The sequence below is a fragment of the Dermacentor andersoni genome, chromosome 10 (genome assembly GCF_023375885.2).
Source record: "Dermacentor andersoni chromosome 10, qqDerAnde1_hic_scaffold, whole genome shotgun sequence".
In the NCBI taxonomy this organism is placed as follows: domain Eukaryota; kingdom Metazoa; phylum Arthropoda; class Arachnida; order Ixodida; family Ixodidae; genus Dermacentor; species Dermacentor andersoni.
Genome location: NC_092823.1, coordinates 117,004,018 through 117,025,133, shown reverse-complemented (window position 1 = coordinate 117,025,133; position 21,116 = coordinate 117,004,018). Strand labels below are relative to the sequence as shown.

The window sequence follows — 21,116 nt, the reverse complement described above, 5'->3', positions numbered from 1 at the left end:
TGCCGTCCGGTAAAACAAAGACAGGCACGCCTCCATGGATGGATGGATGGATGGATGGATGTTATGAGCGTCCACTTTGGAACGGGGCGGTGTGTTGCGCAAGCAAGCTCTTGCGATTATACTGCCTAATGTCCTACTTAGGTTAAACAATAAAAAAAACGAAAAAAACTATGAACTCCCACAACAAAATTTTCTGATACCCTATTGCGAACTTTGCTTTTGTGCGTTTACGTTTTTTTTTGCCGTTTCCCTACTTTTATTCCACCAATCCTCTAATCGCCTCTTACTAATCCCTATTGTGGACATGTTTACTTTTCCACTGGTCTCGCTGAACCCAAGGGCTTCAAGGAGGCCAGTGGTGCCTAAATCGACCGCTGGGTAGACGTCTTCCCATTCTAATAAAACATGCTCCATAGTTTCCCTAGCTTTAACGCAGCAAGAACATGCTTCTTCTTCGTTCTTATGTCTCGCTTTATAGGTGCGTGTTCTAAGGCGTCCCGATCTCGCTTCGAAAAGTAAAGAGCTTCCCTTTGAGTCATCATAAATTGTTTCTTTCCTGATTTCGTTTTTTCCTCTTAAGTAGTTACTCATGGCAGGTTTCTTTTCCATTGCGGCCACCCATGAGATTATTTCGGCCTCTCTGACTTTCCGCTTGACGTTCTTTGTTGCTGTGTTGCCCACCCTACAGGCCGCATATTTGCTGGTAAGCTTCCGAGTTCTGTTCCTGCACTGGGAATCAACGTTTTTCCTGTACAGATACCTGAACACTCTCCCAGCCCATTTACTTTGTTCCATATTCCTCAGTCGTTCTTCACACTCAACTTGACTGCGAGCTTCCCGCACTTCGAAACTAGTCCAGCCCATATCACCCTGCACAGCTTCATTTGTATTCTTCCCGTGAGCGCCCAATGCAAGCCGACCCACTGACCTTTGGTTCCCATCGAGTCCTGATTGTACGCCTGATTTAATGCAAACAACCGCATTTCCAAAAGTAAGTCCTGGAACCATTACACCTTTCCCCATACCTTGGAGCACCTCGTACCTATTTTATCCCCATAGCGCTCTGTGCTTCATTATGGCTGCCATTTCTCTTCGCTTGGGCTGTTATTGTCTTTTCCTGTGTTTCCATATATCTATTGCCTTCGTTTATCCATATACCAAGGTATCCATATTCTGTTACCCGAGGTATTTCCTGGCCCTGTATGGCCACTGTCTGTTCACTGTTTTCATTGAATGCCATAATACCTGATTTTCTAACACTAAATTTCAAACTTTTAATTGTCGCCTTCCTGTCCACAGATATTAGCCAGACGTTGCAAATCACTTTGCTTGTCAGCTAGCAACAAAATATCGTCCGCATAAAATAAACCTGGAAGCTGCTGCTCTGCTACTGTACCCGCCTGTTTGTATGAGAGATTCAAACCGATATTACTTCCTTCTAGTGACCTCTCCATCCTCACCATGTACATCATAAACAGCAGCGTGGATAAAGAGTACCGCTGCCTCAGTCCCTTGTTGATATGAACTTTCTCATCGCTCCTCATCCCTTCCCATTCAACGCAAACGGTATTTTTCTAGGTAAATCTCCCTCAAAATCTGTAGGCAATCGTCACCTAAACCTTCCCCTTCCAGAATATCCCACAAAATGTTGCGGTATACGTTGTCATGGGCTCCTGTAATGCCTAAAAAGGCCTCAGATAAGCGGTATGCTTTCTACTTTTGATATTTCAATGCTCGGTTTCCTCGGTTTCGCCACAGCAGTGCCGTGGTGCGGCTGCTTGCCGCAAACGCCCCACGTCAATGCCGCCTTTACTAGATGCCTGCCGCGTTGTCAGGTAAACTCGGTTCCGTGCCCTCTCCCTTTTCTCGTCTCCGCGAAAAGGCAACGAACGCCTCTGATGGCGAACGCCTTCAACTTAGATCACTTGCTGAGGCCTCTGAGATTACCATTGCATCTGTCACCGTCTCGGAGGCCCGCGATAACGCTCGCTAACAGACGCCCGCGCATATAACGCGCCGGCGGAGGCATTCAGCCTCCGCTGCCGCTTCCTCAGGAAGTTGAAAAGGCAACGAGCGCCGTCTCACGGAATTTATGCTGAACTAAGGGAACCGCTGCTACGATGGGAGAGCGAGCAACGCGGCAGGCATCTAGTAAAGGAGGCGTTGGCCACGCTGCGGCAGGCGCAATGGCCACTTTTTATTCGAATAATTCTAGTACGCACCAACCGCAGATATTTCGGCCAGTTCTCGCACGTGAACGTCGTACAGTGAGTGACGAATTCTGGATACAGCGCTGCTAGGTTTTAGGCTTCGTCGTTTACGGAAGAGAGGTGAAATTCGTTGGAAGCATTTGTACAAGTTATTAACATATGTGACGTCCTGACGAAAAAAAAAGAAACAATCGCTAAGAGCACTAGTCAAGTTGAACACGTTAAAGCTGTAGCCAAGGTAAATATACCTGGCAGCGAAGCTTCCATAGGGGCCCATACGTTCAAAACAGGGCGGTTCATCGGCGGCTCATGCGACTTAGCGCCATCTGTATGTGGAGGGAACACTTCCGGCGGAAGAAAAAATCTGACGCCATATTCGTTAAAAGGGAGGTGACGTCCTTTTGTTTTCGAAGGCGCGAAATTCGTTTTGTTGGCCTGCCTTTTGAGCTACACCCTTAGGCAAAGTTACACCCTTTGGCTTGCCCCTTCTGCCACACAACAATAATCGTTATCTGCCTTGATGCGTTTCCTTTCTTTAACTCTGCGAGCCCGGTACTTTCCAGTAACGAACGGCACGCCCGTTATGAGCATAGAACAGTTTGCACCCTTTGGATTGCTTCTTCTGATAACGCGCGTGCCGTTCGTTACTGGAAAGTTCCGGGCTCGCAGCGATAACGAAAGGAAACGCATCAAGGCAGATAACGATTATTGTTCTGTGGCAGAAGGGGCAAGCCAAAGGGTGTAACTTTGCCTAAGAGTGTATATATTCAAATGCCCCGCCATTCGACTCGATGGGCGTTTCGAGCTTTCAGCGCGGAAAGCGATGCAGGAAAAGGCCAGCCGTACGGTTGTCGAAATCGCGCCCCTGCACAGAACATACTTTCTTTGGAGGCCGACGAAAGCTTGAGGTGTAGAGTGCAGGTCCTATCGTCGGACGCTAAGCCCGTGGGCCAGCGCAGTCGCACGGAAACCACTAAACAATTATCTGGTGGTCGTAACTCACTACTTTTGACTGAACAGGTTAAGAAGCGATGACGCTACCCGCGTCAACAAATTCAGGCAAGCGTCGACAAGCAAAAAAGCACACCGTGTGAGTCGGGCGTATTTCAACAGGTGAACTTTACGAGCGTGCCTTTCTTACGCATTTCAAGAGGTGCATTGCATTGCAAGTGATAGCGGCGTCAACGCCCCCTGCAACGATGGGCGCTGAAAAGAAATGTACTTATTATAATAATAAAATTAAATAAACTTGTATGTTCTTAATAAGTCACGAATATATATAATTGACCTGATTTTCGTTGAATGAATCTGACTGTGTCTCGCTTGAATTAAAAAACGCTTTTTTCTTTCCCAATGTTCGTTCCCTCCAAACATAGTTGCGCGTGAATCCATGCTCCCATAATCACCCTTGCTGACGTCGGTGACAATTTGTACTGAACCGCTTTTCGCCCGAAGCTTCGCGACCTATTTGGAACGAGCTTGCTACAGCCGCCAAACTGAGTAAGGTATCTAGAGAAACAATTGTAGGTGTTTCTTAAAATTCTTAGAATTAACCTGACTCAAGGCGCCGCGCTTTTCTTAATCGCGGGGCCGCACGTTCCATGCTGTTTTCGCAGCTCCTTCTATTTTCTTTTGTACTATTTTATTTTTGCCTCCACTTTGTGAATGAGCCACAACACAAACTGCGTCACTCCGTGTGGACATGTGTCGCTAGAAAATTTCTGTGCGTGCGCTACTTTGTCGTATCGGACAGCCGTGTTTCATGGTTCCTTGTATTACGGTGCGGCTGACGAATCATTGATCGTACAGCAAAGGAAATTTCACAAGGCAGTAACTGTACGGCATCAGAGGCTCTATTCTCGGCAGGCATGGCGCCTGCACGACCTCCATCATCCCCCGTGTTGACTCTCCGATTGGCTGTCGAGAGCTCACGTGCCTTGAAGTTTGCGCCGGGAAACGGAAGTTCTGCAAAATGCAATTTTGCGTTTTCATCAAGATGACGGAACGTGACGTGGTACTGCATATTTTTTTGACTAATGCATTTTCTTCGTCCTTGGCAGCTATATTGCGAGGTTAGCGCTTCAAGAAGAAAGTGAGCGGTAGCGTAGAGAAGCCATTGCACTGCATCGGCAGTTTCGCCAATATGTGGTGGGCGATTCAAGATAGGCGCCATGTCAGCTTGCTGATTGGCTGAAGGAATATGCTGTGCCGAGCGTCACAGGAACGGTCGTTTCGTAAACGTCAATTTGACGTTGCGTGACGTTGCGCTGGGCCGCCATTGCAGATATTTTCCGCCATCATTTGTGGTGTGACGAGCCGCGCAAATTATGCTAATGAGCAGCCATATGCAATGGCGGCCGAGAGGAATGCGTATCGCCGCAATTTCCCCGTCATTTGGCGCCATGAAAATCTTTTGTTCATAAAGCGTTCTCATAGTATTTGCATCGCTCTTAGGTGGTGTTGGCATTTTCGTTTTGGGTCATCATTTTTTAAAAGAATGACTATACATGAAGTAATATTGGTTGAGCATAACAAACTTTCCACAACGCTGTCCACTTTTCGCTGCTGCGTTTGCATTGTAATCAAGATTAATTGCCTTTTCGCACAATCCGAAGTTATGACGACGGCGTCTTTTTTATTCATAAAAATGAATGTTCGTAAGGCGGCGCTTTGAAGTTTCCTCACGCGGTGCGAGTAACCAGCGAAGTGAACAAGCGATGCTAGCGCCGGCGCTTGCGCAGCTTTGGCGCGCGCAACGCTATGATATTCGGCCGTTTCTTGGCCAGCCTAGTCGGGCTCAGCCACTTGCGTTTGGTGAGATAGCGATAACGTAGCCTAGAACGTGCATTCATCACCGCTAGTAGGTCGCGCAAGTTGTTTCGAGGTAGAAAACAAGCGCGTTGGCGCCAACGTACGATGACTCATTCCATTTTTCCGGGTACACGCGCCCTATAGCTAATGAAGCAGACGACGGCTTGTCCGCAGCAGACGACGGAAGCGAGAAGCGTTTTCGACGGAGTAATCGTAGGCTTTAAGCTAGCTGCTTTATTTTTTACTGAGTAGGAAAACTGTTTTGCTCTACCAAGAACGTTACGTTCGGTGCCCTCATATCACTTTCTGAGGCAAAAGGTCAAGTTTGCGCCACATTACGAAAGCAAAGCGGGGCCATCAGCTCCATCTTGTGCGCGTCGCGCCTACATCACGCATCGAAGAAAATGGCGGAATGTCCAGAATATAGAGCGCCAGGCAGAGCACGGCTTTCTTCGTCTTGAAATAAAGCTTGTCTGGCACCCGCGCATCTAAAGAACACGTATGCTTTATAGCTCCGATATGTATTAAACCCACTATTATCGCGACATGATGTCATCAAAGAACAAGGCGGTGGCAAAACTGCCAACCGCGAATCTAACCCCCGTATTCTCAGATGATCCGTGACTCGAAGCCCGCCGTCCACTCCACCGAGTTTAGCACAGCGCGCACCCTCTATGTATAAAAAACATGCCACGCTTCCCGAGAATTTCCGCGGAGCCTCAGTGAAGAGCAGTGACCCTTTCTGCCGAGAGGCAGCGCTGCAATCTGTGCGATAACACGAAGGGAAGTAACTTGTTCTATATGACTGCAGCTGCTTGACTAAGGACAAGAACATACCGGAGCAAATATTCGCATTTAGATGAGACATGCGTATGCAGCAGCAAAAAATCCGGAAGCCACTCAGAACATCCTAATGGCATGCGGAGGAACTCGCCCAGCGAGACCAGTGCGTAACGCACAACTTCCAGAAGTGCTTGGATTTAAATTACACGGAAGAAGCCACTGGTCAGCCATTGAGATAAGCAAGAGATGTTTCGAGTGTTGGTGGAAAAAGCAGAGAAGAGACGACTGGATCCATTGCTGGCACAAGCAGCGGTACAAGACAGGCTGAGAATGTGAAATGTATATGCACAAGAAAGCTAGAGGGAAAAGTATTGCAGCATACCTGAGTAACTCAAGCAGGCTAGGTGGTGAGTTGTCCCCGTCCCGTTTCAAGGAGGATGCCAGCAAGTCATCATCGGCAACATCATCGAGTCAAGGTGGAGGGCAGAGTGGAATATCGTTCTAGAATGCGGGAGTAATCCCCGTATTCTAGAACGTTCCTCCACCCCACATTCCACATCGACTCAAATGATGATGACGGTGTTTATTGGCATCCCATGTGAAATGGGGCGGATTAAATCAAGCCTGCTTGATTTAATCAGGATTTACCACATACATCGCTACATAGCCTTTTGCCTATCTGATCTCGATCTTTCGTATTTAAAACCTCTATTACCATATACTGTACCATTACACTTGCAATAGCTCTGGTTCTATCAGTATCTTCCTTGCCCATCTTCCAACAGCACTCTCATTGTCCTCTTATTATCTCAACTGCTGACCAGTTAATCATTCCATCGTCTGTGAATCCTAACGCTTCTGGAAGGTGGACCCTACACTACGGGTGTTGCTCGGTCAGTATCTTAGCACTCCATTACGACGTTGCGAATGGCTTCCGGCCTTCTTTTTCCAGCAAACGCATGCCTCATCCTGTGGCGCATATTTGTTCCGGTATGGTTTCTTCCTTAGGTAGCGAGCTCGGACCTCAAATAGCGGGGCACTCCCTTTTGCGTTATCATACAAAGTTTCCCTCCTGATATCTTTCTTGCCGTTTTTCTAAATCTTCATTGTTTGTTTGTTTTTTTTTTTTTGCTTACATTCATTATTTCAAATTTGTCGTCTCTGTTTCTCACATTTTATCTTTTGTGACTCCCACTTGTCTATTTACACTTTCAATTACCCTGTACTCGGTTGCCAACATTCTTCACCTCTTCCTCCATTCGGTGTTCGCGCTTTTTTCAGGTACAGACACTTCTGTACTTTAGCCGCACATTTATTTTCATCGATGTTCATGAGCCTTTCTTGAAAAGTAATTTTGCTCTCAATTTCTCAGACCGCCTGACTTCGAAAGAGGCCCAGCCCACGTCGCCCCGCACTGCCTCATTTCTGGTTTTGCCGTGGGCTCCCAAAGCCAACCAAGATCTTTGGTCAGCTTCCAACCCCGACGAGATCATCATCATCATCATCAGCCTGGTTACGCCCACTGCAGGGCAAAGGCCTCTCCCATACGTCTCCAACTACCCCGGTCATGTACTAATTGCGGCCACGTTGTCCCTGCAAACTTCTTAATCTCATCCGCCGACCTAACTTTCTGCCGCCCCCTGCTACGCTTCCCTTCCCTTGGAATCCAGCGCGTAACCCTTAATGACCATCGGTTATCTTCCCTCCTCACTACATGTCCTGCCCATGCCCATTTCTTTTTCTTGATTTCAACTAAGATGTCACTAACTCGCGTTTGTTCCCTCACCCAATCTGCTCTTTTCTTATCCCTTAACGTTACACCCATCATTCTCACCCGACGAGATATCCGAATTTAATTACAGAATGGCACTTGCGGACGTTAGCGGTGGCACCATTACTCCTTTCTAGATTCCGAGCGCCACACCATTCTTATTGGGGCCTCACAGTGCTCCGTGTTTCACCATTGCTGCATTTCGCTTCCCTATCTTAGCTTCTCTTGGTGGGTACTTGAGTAGGTCTTTGCTTGCTTTATGTATACACCTAGGCATTTATATTGTTGGGCAACGGCTACAACTTCCTATTGAATGAATGCCACGTCATTACTCGTCTCCTCAATAAGGAACACGAGAGAGCAACGCGCACGCATCGCTGATTTGTAACAGTTTATTCATGAAGCCATGAAGGAATAAATATATGGGGTGCTACCAGGCGCGATATGTGAATGATCGACAAAAAGCTTGGGACATAATTTTTAAATGCTTATAATGATAGCCACACACCTACAGAGCACAAGGAAAGCGTGCCATTCAAACCCTGTCAAGACACGCTATTTCCCAAGATTAAAGTGCAATGGGAGGAGAACTGACGCACGAACTATCAAACTGTCCAATGAAATCTGCCTGAATTAGTTCACGTGTCAGCTGTGAACTATATTAGGAAGTGTATAGTTATTCCTTCATGGCTTTATTAATGAACTGTTGTAAGACAGCGCTGTGTGCGTGTCGCTCTCTCGTGTCCTTTTTTTTGCACTCTGCCCTTTTTTCGTTAAATTACCAACAAGCATAAGCTTCCACGCTAAGGATCATATAATTTCATATTCCTAAGTGCTAAACTTAGGGCCTAGATTGGTCGCTGAATTGTAGCTTACATTCGCAAGTCTCTGTGAATCCCTTACATTGTCAACTATAAGCTCTGTCTCGTACGCCTACATAAGCCAAGTGGCCTCCTGTAGCACGTTTTGGCCATTGCGGACGTAAGATAGATGAAAAACCAAATTACTGCTTTTCATTCATCTTTACGTGCCATTAACATACAATGTGAAGTCGGATGAGCATGATGATTTTTTGGCATCCTCGTTGAAATGGGTCACTGACGAATAATCACCTATCCTGCTTGGTTTAATGAGGTGTGTTGTAAGTGTTTTTTGTTCTAGCATTTTTTGTATACCTCTCCATAAACGTTTTGTTTGTCATCAAAACTTGTCTATCTAGCTTGTATCGCTTCCTATGTCTGTAACGGATGCGGTCGTATCGATTTCTTCCCTGCTATTTTTCCCACCATTGCTACAAACGCCTCTTGCTTATCTCTACAGCTGACCGGTTGATGCTTCCGTCCACATTAAATACAAGCCCTTCTGGAAGATGTACGTTACCTCCGGCTCTCACTGGATGAATCCCTTGGCATTCCGTTAGGATGTACTGTGTGGTCTCCGGATGTTTGCTGCAGGTAACAAACTTACGACCAATCTCCCTCACATCGTGCTTAGGCAAATTATATGAGAGGATAGTAACAAAAAGGCTACAACATTGCATGGAGGAAAACGAGCTATACCCCCATAGTATGTTCGGTTTCCGATCCAAGCTTTCGACACAGGATGTCCTTCTCCAAATTAAACATGAGGTTCTCAGCAAGATACCATACAACGGAGAACACGTTTTAATGGCACTAGACATAAAAGGAGCTTTTGACAATGTAAGCCACGCGGCAATCCTGGAAGGCCTTAACAGCGTAGACTGCGGGAAGAAAGTACACGGATACGTCAAAGCCTTCCTCTCCAATAGAACAGCAACAATAGGTTTGGGAGAGATTCGATCGCAAAAATTCCCCACACCAAACAAGGGGACACCCCAAGCTTCAGTAATTTCCCCGATACTCTTTAACATCGCAATGATTGGCCTAGGGCATAAACTAAGCAAAATCGAAGGCATAAAACACGCCATTTATGCAGATGACATCACCATCTGAGCCACTAAAGGCACGCTGTGCCAAAAAGAAAGCTATCTGCAAGAAGCAGCCACTTGCGCGGAAGAATACGTCGGGGAGAGAGGCCTTGAGTGCTCCACGGAGAAATCCGAGCTTCTGAGAATTGCACGGGGCAAGAAAAGTAAAGAAAGCCTTAACATATGGCTAAAGGGGCAGCCGATACCCGAAAGCCAACAAATCAGGATCCTTGGAATGTGGGTGCAATCCAACCAGCGCTGCACCCACACGCTGAAAACACTCAAGCAGTCAACAACCCAAATAGCCCGCATGATCACGCGGGTGTCACAAAAGAGATATGGGATGAAAGAAGGAGACACACTTAAGCTGGTTGGCAACCTGGTGGTCAGCAGGGTCGCATACTCACTCCCATACTTCAACTGCACCAAACAGGAAATACAGGAAGCGGACACAATTTTACGCAAAGCGTACAAAACAGCACTTCACCTGCCGAACAATACATCGACAGAGAAACTAATGGCACTTGGTTTAAGCAACACCTTCGAAGAACTAAAAGAAGCCCAAAATATCGCACAGCTCATGAGACTCCAGGAGACCAAAACGGGAAGGGAACTGCTAATAAGGCTAGGCTTCGCGGAATCAATCAAAGAAACCCAAAGAACGGAGGGGATTCCTGATGAATATCGGAAAACATACACTGTTAGCCCCCTACCCAAAGGCATGGACCCAAACCTCCACACGGCGCGAAGGGACGCAAGGGCGAAATACGTCGAAAAGTACCTGGCCACAAAAAACACAACAGTATACACAGATGTTGCAGTATACGCCAAGCAAAGAAGCACAAACATAGTAAAGACAGCCGCGATAGTAATAAGCCAGGACTACAAAGAGATCAGCAGCGCGTCAATGAAGGACTGCTCGGTAACGGAAGCTGAGGAAATAGCCGTAGCTCTAGCGGCAGTGGAGGGCTACCGATCCGAAAGGTCTTTAACAATACTCACCGACTCTCAAACTACGTGTCGGAATTACATGAACGGCAGAATAGGACGCAGAGCGCTTCACATCCTCCGCTCCTGCAGGGCTAACTACAAAGTCAGGCATACGATTTCCTGGGTACCGGGACACGCTGTAATAGAATGGAACCTAAGGGCGGACAAGGCAGCTCGAGAGCACACAAACCGAGTGGCCACAAGCACCAACCTTGAGGAACCTAGTCGACGCAAGCTACTCTGACATTCTGAATTACTATAAGGGGGTCCGAATCGAATGCCCTCCACCCCACAACAGCCTAAATCAGCATGAAGCAACCTCTTGGAGGAGGCTGCAAACAGGAACATAGCCAAACCTAAACACACTAAGCAAGATGTTTCCCACCCAGTATAGAGACATTTGCCCCTGGTGCGGCGCCAAGCCCACCTTATATCACATTACATGGGAATGCGTTCAGAATCAACAATTCCTTCAAATAAAAGACCCGAGTGCGGAGCAGTGGGAGAGGGTGCTCGCCAGCAGCGACCCGAAAGTCCAGCATGGACTAGTAAGGCACGCTCGCCGAGTAGCCACCCTCAGTGGTGCCCTGGAATAGGGGCGTCGACCCTGCGCAGATGGGGAAGAAGACCGTGAAGACGGCCGACCGCATCTGCCACCGCTAATTTCTAACCAATTAGAGCAAATAAAGTTTTTCCTCCTCCTTCTCTCATCTAGTTCCGCATATTTTCCCAGGTAACATTTTTTCCTTAGGCAACTAGCATGAACCTCAAGTAACAATCCGCTGCCCTTTAGGTTATCGTACAGGTTTTCCGTTCTAATTTCCTTCTTCCCATTCTTATAGATCTCCATGGTCTTCTTCTTTTGGTTCCATTCTTGCATCCTATTCGTCTCCGTTTATCTCGCTTACTTTCCTGATGGCTCCTGGTTGTCTATCTACACTTTCACCCGCCCCGTACTTGGTTGCCAGCTTTCTTCACCTTTTCCTCCATTTTGGGTTCACGCTTCAACCTTCAACGAAACTTGATGGCAGCGTCGCCCCTCGACTAGAACGGTCACTGTGCTACATAGACACTCCATAGGAAGCCAACAAACACTGACACCAAGGACAACATAGGGGAAATTACTTGTGTTTAATAAAGGAAAGGAAGAATTAAACGATAAATTAATGTAAATGAAAGTGGATGAAAAAATAACCTGCCGCAGGTGGGGAACGATCCCACAACCTTCGCATGGAAAGTCTCCATTGCAAATTGGCTTTTCTTGTCGACGTTCTATTATCTTAAGAAAAACAATAGCGCTAGAAACACCGCTTCGTCTCCTGTTACTTCTACTTATTTGCCATCCTTGGGCGCCTCGACATTTGGGAACGACGGGAAGGTTCGTGTTGTCACCCAGGGTTTCCTTGTAGGGTACAAAGTGATTTAAACTTTGTACCTATCGCTTGAAGTTTCCTTTTCTCTCCATCAAATTTCGATTTGGGTCATATTTATCTTTCTTTAAATTATTCTCCACTTTCATTAATTTTATTCTCTCCAAGCTGTCTTATTGAGTTATACCTTCGCATTCGTAAATCTTGTTGTCTCATTTCTTACATTTATTCTTCTTTAGTTTATGTTGAACCGCCTAGTTCTTGGTGAATCCCCCAGGTTTAGTATGTGCCACCAACTCTGAGGCCTTGTACATCTACGTCTACATTTCAGGCACCTTCTTGCTGTCGGAGTACATGTGTTCGAGGCCGGAGAAATCGCCGAAGTATACCACTTTTACAGACACGTCACGTTATCTTTGTCCTTTCAAACGATTCGTTCTTGATGCAAACATTTTGCTGCGCGCAGCTCATGACGTGCGTGAAGACGACAGCACAGGACTCTGAGAATGTGGCGCGCTTTCTCGTACGAGTCAAGGAAAGGTTTTTCACATATATTTAACGGACACTTTGCATGACTCACGTCTATTTTTCGTGCAGGTGTGCCTTCAATATCTCGGATACATCCACTTCGCCGTATCGCATGGCCACGATCGTCGGAATGTGGGGACTGCACCGAATTTATCATACATATATATATATATATATATATATATATATATATATATATATATATATATATATATGTACTGTACCCTGACAAAGGCTGGCCCACCAGCCGCGCAAACGTTCAGTAAATAAGTCTTCCCAAAAGGCCGTCGTCTCTTTCCTGCACATATTTATATATATATATATATATATATATGCTACGTCTACCGCACGACGAAGGCGTCTCCCACCGATCCCCAGTTACCCTTGTCCTGCTCTGGCTGACGGAGTTCATAGTAATTTAGATGAATTTGTTAATTATAACGCGCACCAGAATGCACAGAACGACTTAACGCATTTCGTCGGCCTAGTAAATTGGCATTCGTGTTTCTAGAGCTAATGCGACGTCGTCGACATCGTCAGTGCTGTCCGTGTGCTTCGTCACCATCGTCTTAGTGACCATCGTCTCCATCCGTCAACCCAGCTCTCAACCTTCCTCGGATGATCGTAATATTCTTTCCCTTTTTTTTCACCTGAGACGGGGTCTGTGCGCGAAGTACATTAGCCGCAAGCTGAAGAAGGCATTATGAAACATCGTTCCAGCGCACAATTGAACACGGACGAGAAGGCGAAGACAACACGAACGCCGGACTTCAACTGAAGTCAGTTGAAGTCCGGCGTTCGTGTTGTCTTCCCCTTCTCGTCCGTGTTCAATTGTGCGCTGGAACGATGTTTCATAATGCTAATAATAACCAACTATCCCAGCTGTCCATACTTAGTGAAGAAGGCATCTCGCCGGCCTTGTCTATAGTCTAGGTGCGCCGCGCGATGCACAGCAATTATACCGCCAAACTATGCAATCGCTGAGCACGCAAAACCTTGCACGAATTCCATTAGCCATCTGCAACATCGCCTCCAATATCGCAGGCACTGCGTGTTGCTCTACGCCGTGGATCTCGGAGGCCCATTCCTGACCGTATGGTTCGCGCTAGGAGTCTACGTTGTGCTACAGGTCAGGTTACCGAGCTGGAAACGCGTTCGAGCCGTATCTCGGCGTTGCCGCCGGGATATTATTAGGAGTATTTAGAATAAGGGCACCGGGGGCATGCCTGTAGGCACGAAGAGAGAAAGGTAAGAGTCATCGTCTAACATATTCGGCTTGCTAAATTCTTATCAGATGTATGAAGAACGTGTACAATAGGAACAATACTTGGGCAAGCTGTGTGAGATGCATTTTGAAACTGCAGCGTAAAAGAAAGTCGCAGGACTGCGCTGCCCACGCAGTCACAGGGTAATTAAGGGTAAGCTGGAGGAGCCGCTCCATTGGAGCTCCATTTTCGGGAGCACGCAGTAAAGGGTTCTTGCCTTGAGAGAAGGCGCAATAACGTGTACCGAAGAGTAAACACAGGTATCCAGACTACGTGGCACGCATTTTTCATCCCTCGACCCCTGGTACGACACTGTGCTGTCGTTGTTGATGATGGTGATCATTCATTTGCGGCTGCTAAGCGTGAGGTCGCGGTATCGAATCCCGGCCACCGAGGCCGCATTTCGATGGGGGCGAGATGCGAAAACACCCTTGCACTTAGATTTAGGTACACAATAAAGAACCCTAGGTGGTTCAAATTATTCAAGATTCTCCCACAACGGGTGTGCCTCATAGTCTGATCGTGGTTTTGGAGTATAAAACCCCATAATTTAATCATTTGTTTGCATTCCCTTTGAAACTAGGCGGTGACAAACTGTCACCTAGCCTGCTTGAGTTGACCAGGTCCAGCTACATGCAACATTCAACTGCTACGTGTCGGGACACTGGGTGCAGTACAGCGCAAACGCAATGAAAAATTTGCACGTAACGACGCTACGCGGCGCGCAAGTCAACTTGTGACAAGTGGCGCAATTTTGTGCTAATGATGATGATGGTTACGATGGTGGTGGTGGTGGTGGTGGTGGTGGTGGTGGTGGTGGTGGTGGTGGTGGTGGTGGTGGTGATTTATTGCCATCCCCTTTCAAACGGGGTGGTGGCAAACAGTCATCCAACCTCCTTGAATACTCTGGTATGCTATACATGGATTTCATTCCAGCATTACTGTATACATCTTCCTAATCTTCTTTTCATTCTTCAATCCTTCTCTGTCTCCTTTGTACCGCTACCTGTGAGCTGTTACATGGCATCACACCCTGTATAATAACATGGAACTGCAGTGCAAAGTGTGCACGTATCGACGCTACACGGCGCGCATCTCACACCGCGTGACAAGTGACGCGATACGATGCTAATCTTGATGATGGTGATGATAATCATGATGATGATGATTTGTTGTCCTTCCCTTAGAAGCGGCGCGGTGACATAGTCAGCTAGGCAGCTTGATTTAATAAGGTACACAAAATATATATTTCTTTTCTAGCGTTCTTGTACACATCTCCTTAAGCTTTTTTTTTTCTTCCTCAAACCTTCTTTAACTGCCTTGCGCCGCAACCTGTGCATCTGCTGCATGGCGTTCTACGTGGTGCATTAATATGCAACTGCAACGGCAAAATGTGCGCGCATCGCCGCTACGTGGTGCGCGTGTCACATCGTATGTCTCCTAGCGCGCTGGGACGTGTGTGTAGGGCATGTCTTCGCTCCAAGCTAGCAAGCGCTACCATGGCTTACTCAGACTGCTGTACACATCGCGGATATCGACGTTAGACCAGCTCGCGAATATTTTTGCGAATATGTGTCCCATTTTGTCGAAGTGCAGAATGTGCAGACGTATGTACCAGGGTTGGTTCCGAGATTGGAAATGTTGTTGTACATGCCGAAACACCGATTACTTGTAGTCAGCAAACAGCTCATGGTTCTCGGTACTATGGTCTTGTTATTCTGTTCTTCTGAGCTCGTAAACTCTGTGTCAAACGAAGCAATAAACAAAAAAAACTACCGTGGCTTAGTGGTAGAGTAGCTGACTACAGCGTAGCGGATCCGGGTTTGATCCTGGTGGAACCAGGTTTCTTTTTTAATTCCTGGTGATGGCTGTTATTATCGCCGTACACCGGCGGCGGAGGCAGCGTACACCATCGCCATCCGGAACGACTATTCAAATGAGCCCGTAACAGCTTACGCTGCAAAACTTGGGTGCGACACAGCGAAGGATGCCATAATAGCACCTCCCTGGCCTCGCAGCTTATCTTTCTTTGAATCTCGTGAAAGAGTACAATACACGCAACTTTAAATGACCAAATACGCGTATGCAGTATGTCACAGAAACACAAAACTAATAACACTACGACGCTGGTCCAAATTACCGGAGTCCCCCACTATACGGCGTGCCTAATAATCGGAAAGTGGTTTTGGCACGTAAAACCCCGTAATTTAATAACACTGCTACAACCAGTTAATATATCACATCCGCGCGTTCAAATGATATCTAATTCAGCTTCAGACATTCTGGCGAACGGCATACTGATACACAAATCGTTCTTTTTTTCTTGCACAGAAAGCCCGTCACTATCTCTGTGAACTGTTCTTTTTGACGGATTTCTGGGTAAATGTAGAACTTCAACCACAATAGTCAACGTGCGAAACTAAATGTGAGTCTGAGCTCATGTTCATTGTATCCTAGTTAGCATCCCTTTAACAGTAATGTGCTCAAGCAATGACGGCTAAAATGTCTACGTGTGTTAACGCCCTAGAATAGCATATGTATAGACCCTAGACACATGCAGGAGTCAGGACAATAGGCTGAGGAATTTGGCTCATACTTTTGCGGTGAAGGAATTCCGTGCTTTGAAGCTTCTGACTGACTATGAACGAGTGGTCTCAAACGGTGAAGTTTAAACAAAAAAACGTAGTGAGAACATTCTACTGCCCTTCTACGCTCGCGCTTTCATGAAACCCTGCCTTTCTTTCTCTTTATTAATTGATTCATTGGTTTATTTATCATTGTGACAGACATTTTTGATGTGTCGGTGCCATAGGCCGGCCAGCTCATCTGCCGATTCACTCAGACTCGCCGGAATTCCACTCAGACTCGAACAGACTCGCGAATGAGAGTCTTGGTCGGGCTAAGTAGAATTTTGGCGAGTTTCAGTACGGCTGAGCCCGGCTGAGTAGAATTTTGGCGCGTCCGAATCGGACTGAGCCCTAAGCAAAGAAATGTATTTTGTGAGCATGAGTTCCCTTCATACTGCTGACCTATGGTCGCTGCCTTCCGCACAGCAATAGACGAGATACGGTGGGCAGACAGAAATCCTGGGAAATACGCAAAATAACACGACTTCAAGTATTTTTAGCGCTGACAGGCTTAGTGTAGCCAAGCATATGTTCTTCATGTTACCGACCCTCTTCTACGCTGCCTCTCTCTCAGCATTGCTGTAGAATGATTCGCTAATGCAGTGACGAAAGCCCCCTCAGAGGTGTTTAATATGTACACACGCGCCCGCTAAGTAGGCGTCAGGTATTCTTGAACTGTCGCTCAGATGTGTCATTTGAGGACAGCCAGAAGGGAACAGTTATCGATACTCGTTTCAGAATTAATACGCCCACATGCGCGTTCGTTCAACTCGCTCCGCTTGGATCAAGTACGTGTATGTCAAACGCCACCCCTTAAAAGGCAAAAAAGGACAGATAGAAACATCTGGTGAAATGTATTTGAAAGAATACCACCGTACTGTATTGACGCAAACGCTCTTAGATGTTAAATACGTTATAGTGCGTCATTCGCCTTAAGTGTACTTTGACATTCTGACTATAGCCGCAGCCGGCCATCCCAAGGCATTGAAGTTTTAGTGTCTAACTTGCTTGAGTCTGATACAGTTTCATTCAAGAAACAACCGTTTTTGTGTCCCCAAAAAATGTCTATTTAAGGTGTCTGCAGGTGACTGTGTCGTCGAATGTCTATACAGTGCTGCAGTGCCCGAAAGTTCCTTGAAAATGTTCAACGTGCTGAACGTCGCACGGCGCGCATGCAGGATACTTTGCTTAGCACTCTAAATTACCTGACTTTTGCAATATTCGAGAGTTGGCGTAATTTATCAACCTGTAGCTTCCGCCAAATGCTGTGACAAACAAAATATTTGAAATGAGGAATTCATGTTTACCTGAAGCGCTTTCGTGCACTTAAGGTAAGAATGGATGCTTGTCAGATACACTTCAGCCGTTAAAATCATGCGGATTTCACGCACTGTGGGAATCGATGTAAGCGAAGCTTTCTGCGCTGTTTGCTTTGATTGATGGTAATTAGCGGTGATGTTCACAGCGACTCTTTAATTTCTTCAGCGTTTGTTAACAGAACAGAACACGCAGTGAGACGTGTTTACTTGATGTGTTGTTGTGCGCCATCGTTCATAACCTCTGATATTGTTAGCATTTTCATTGCATGACACGGCACATCGCATCGTGGCAGAAACTTTAGCAGTGTGCGGATTGAGATTTTTGAGGCCGAATCGAATGCGAATTTAATAGTGCCCGAAGCGAATCGAATGGAATCGGATGTCGGCTAGTTTTTTTTAATATTGATAAGCCGGTATGACAATTAATGTGAAACTATTTTCACGTCCAAGCATTACATAGTGCGTTAAGCATTACATAGTGCGTTAGCCATTACATAGTGCGTTATGGAGCGTCGTTTACTAAAAGCTCATATTGAGCATCAGGAGCAAACAAGTGGTTTCATCGCATGCACAGAACTCTTCAGAGAGCGGGAATGATCGCTGTACATCAATTGAAGTCATAGCGCTGGATCTTGACACGGACATGAAAGACGACAGGACGTGCGCTATCCTCTTCAATTGATTTAACGAACCAACTAGCCCAAAAATCTGCACTCCTGGATCGCTATACAGCCTCTAAAGTATGGATTCCTAAGTGACATAGCCTGCTCCACTATTCAAGTTCTCATGTTTTATGTCCCTACTATGCCCGCGTGTTGAAAATTTACCGTACTTTTGGTCCAACTTTGTGTTTAATTGGGCGCAGTTGAAGTTCTGAAATATTCGAAAGCTATTGGAGAAATATTCGCATTGGTGATTAGTGACTGCTTGATCGTTATTCGTAGGTTCCGAATATTCGTACACTCCTATTAAACTGTCATTGAATTATGGGGCTGTAGATGCGAACACCATAAGCGAATTACGAGGCGCCGTAGTGGTGGCCTCCGGAGTCATTTCGACCCCCTGCGGTTTCTTAACGTGCACCTAAATCTATGTGTACAAGCGTGTTTGTATTTCGCCCCCATCAAAATGCCACTGCCATGGTCAGAATCGAACCCGCGACCTCTAAGAACGCCAAGTGTTCATTTCACGTGCGGCCACCTTCGTAGTGTATATCCTATACCATGCCTGCGTCATTTATCTGCTGACATATTTGCACGGTGTTTATTTTTGCATAAATATCAGAAACGTCCCGCACCATAGCGTGAAGTTAAATTTACTCGAATAGTCCGCAACCGCTGTCGTGTCTAGTAATAGCGTTTTCTTGTCTTCTCACTGCGCTTTTTCCCTCTCCCGCCCTCCCCCTATGTATGGGAACTGTGAGCGAACTTTCGTGACTGCGAACTTTCATGACCCATTAGCTACCTCCTCTCTCTACCTGCTCTCTCATTCTATCTGCCTTCCCTCCGGGCTGTTGCACGTTAGTTCAAAGTTAAGCGCTGCATTTCCTGCAGTGCTTATTCCGGGGGGGGGGGGGGGGGGGGGGATTTACCGATAATTACAGAAATGCATAGAGGATTCAGCATAGATGTCCAAGAACTTTACTATTCCTTACCGCATGGGCCCCTAATGTGCAGTGTTAAAGATTGCATAACAAATGAGAATGACGAGGTGTCATTCCGCAATGCGTGCGGCATGGCCGTTGAATCCTTTCTTGAACTTCTGCATTTTTATTTAGCGAATACACATGTAGGATTCTGTGGTGAAACGTATATACAGGAAAGGGGTGTGTGCATCGGGTCAAACGTAGCTCCCATCCTAAGCAGCATTTTTTGGGGAAGCATAGACAGAGAGTTGGCCAAGGATTTAGAAGGTGTAGTAAGTAAGGTATACAGATATGTCGATGACTACTTGATTTTAGGCTGTCATGTAGACAAGGGTGCTTTCAAGAATAGGGCTGTAGAACGCGCTCGTCCTTGTGTTTTCCTTTTCTTCGTCCCTGTTTGTCTGCGCGCAAACGTTTAAAGATGAAACTCTTCTTGCGTCAGTTTCTAGTAACTTGGCCTCGCTTTGTCGTGCTGAACTAGCGCCACTCACGCTGATTGCACTGAATCCCTCACGCCGGCACGAAAATCCAAATGGGCGTCTGCTGGTGGGGTATTCTGTAAGTCGCCACCTTGTGGACATGTATATTTCGTCCGCTCCTGAAGTTCTGATTGGCTGGCCTCGGTTACGCGTCAGGAAGATACAGGCAATTCCAGCTAATCGGCACTTCAGCAGCAGACGAAATTGATATGCCCACTTAGCGGACACTTAAAAAAATACCTCCTCCTGCACTCTGTCACTTCTGCATGGCCTTCGGCACACAGCGTACAACCAGTCAAGCCGTTCACATGGCTGTCTTGAACACCTTGTCGGTCTTTAGACCGCTTGGGTAGAGGAGTTCGGTGCAGCTGGCGAGCAGGTAAGTACACGGGCTGGATGTTGCTGTCGACAAGCTAACTGGTGCGATGTTCAGTATACACGTCGCAAATTCAGTCTGCACGTTGACTGACGCCAACTGATGCAGACCTGTAGTCTTCCGTGTACTGAACAAGGACGCTGTCAACAATGTGCACAACATCGTGTCTTCCTTGCTCAAATGGTTCTCAGTGTGGTAGATGTACCAGGCAGCCGGAAATGTCACCTTGCAGTGACCAGCCGTGTGTTCTTCTCTCGACTAACGAGTTGACGAGGCCGGATATATCCATACAGTGCTGTGATCACCACACTGGTGATCTTTTTTTTTTGTCAGCCGAGAAACCATCTCGAGCATTTTGCAGGTTTTAGTTATCTATGTGGGCAGATCAGCGAAATATTGTATTTAGACACCCGTATGGAACCGCAGCGCCACCCTTTCAGCTGACACTGTTCTTCATATGTGATTACTGATATAGTTTCAGTCTGTCTTCAGAAGCTTTGTTTCTTTTTATTTCTTCATTCGGCACGGACATCGCCAGAGCGAGCTCTTTGACACAGTAACACTATGCGATAGCGATAGTATAGCGATGTGCACCTATCGCTTGCGTTGTGTGAGTAATCTCACTTTTCTTTCATCTCTCGCAGACTGGCCGAAGCTGCTGGTCCAAGTGTGGCACCAGGACGGCTTCGGGCGCAACGAACTCGTCGGCTACGGCTCGTGCCACCTTCCCAGCACGCCAGGTTTCTCCAAGGTAGACTGTCCAACCTGGCGCCCAGTCGGCACCTTGCTGGAAGAAGTGTCGAGACACTTCCTAGGTGGTGGACTTCATCTCAGGGACCCAGAGGAAGTCTGCGGTAGCGTGGGCGACCGATTCAGGTTGCGCACCGAAGCAATGGGCACTGTTCACTTGGAACTGTATGCCATTCACAGAGATTTTCATAAGTACGGCATCGAGGTTTAATGCCTCCCGATTAGGTTCCTGTGGAAGATGATG

At 46.7% G+C, this 21,116-nt stretch overlaps 1 protein-coding gene across 1 annotated transcript in view; it reads left to right on the top strand.

Moving 5' to 3' along the window:
- B9d2 (B9 domain-containing protein 2) overlaps positions 1-21,098 on the top strand; it is a 31,790-nt gene extending 10,692 nt beyond the window's left edge. The window contains exon 3 of the mRNA XM_050192308.2: positions 20,767-21,098. Coding sequence (XP_050048265.1) covers positions 20,767-21,083 — 317 coding nt within the window. The 3' untranslated portion in view covers positions 21,084-21,098. The remainder of the gene's footprint in view (positions 1-20,766) is intronic.
- Positions 21,099-21,116: the final 18 nt, after the last annotated feature.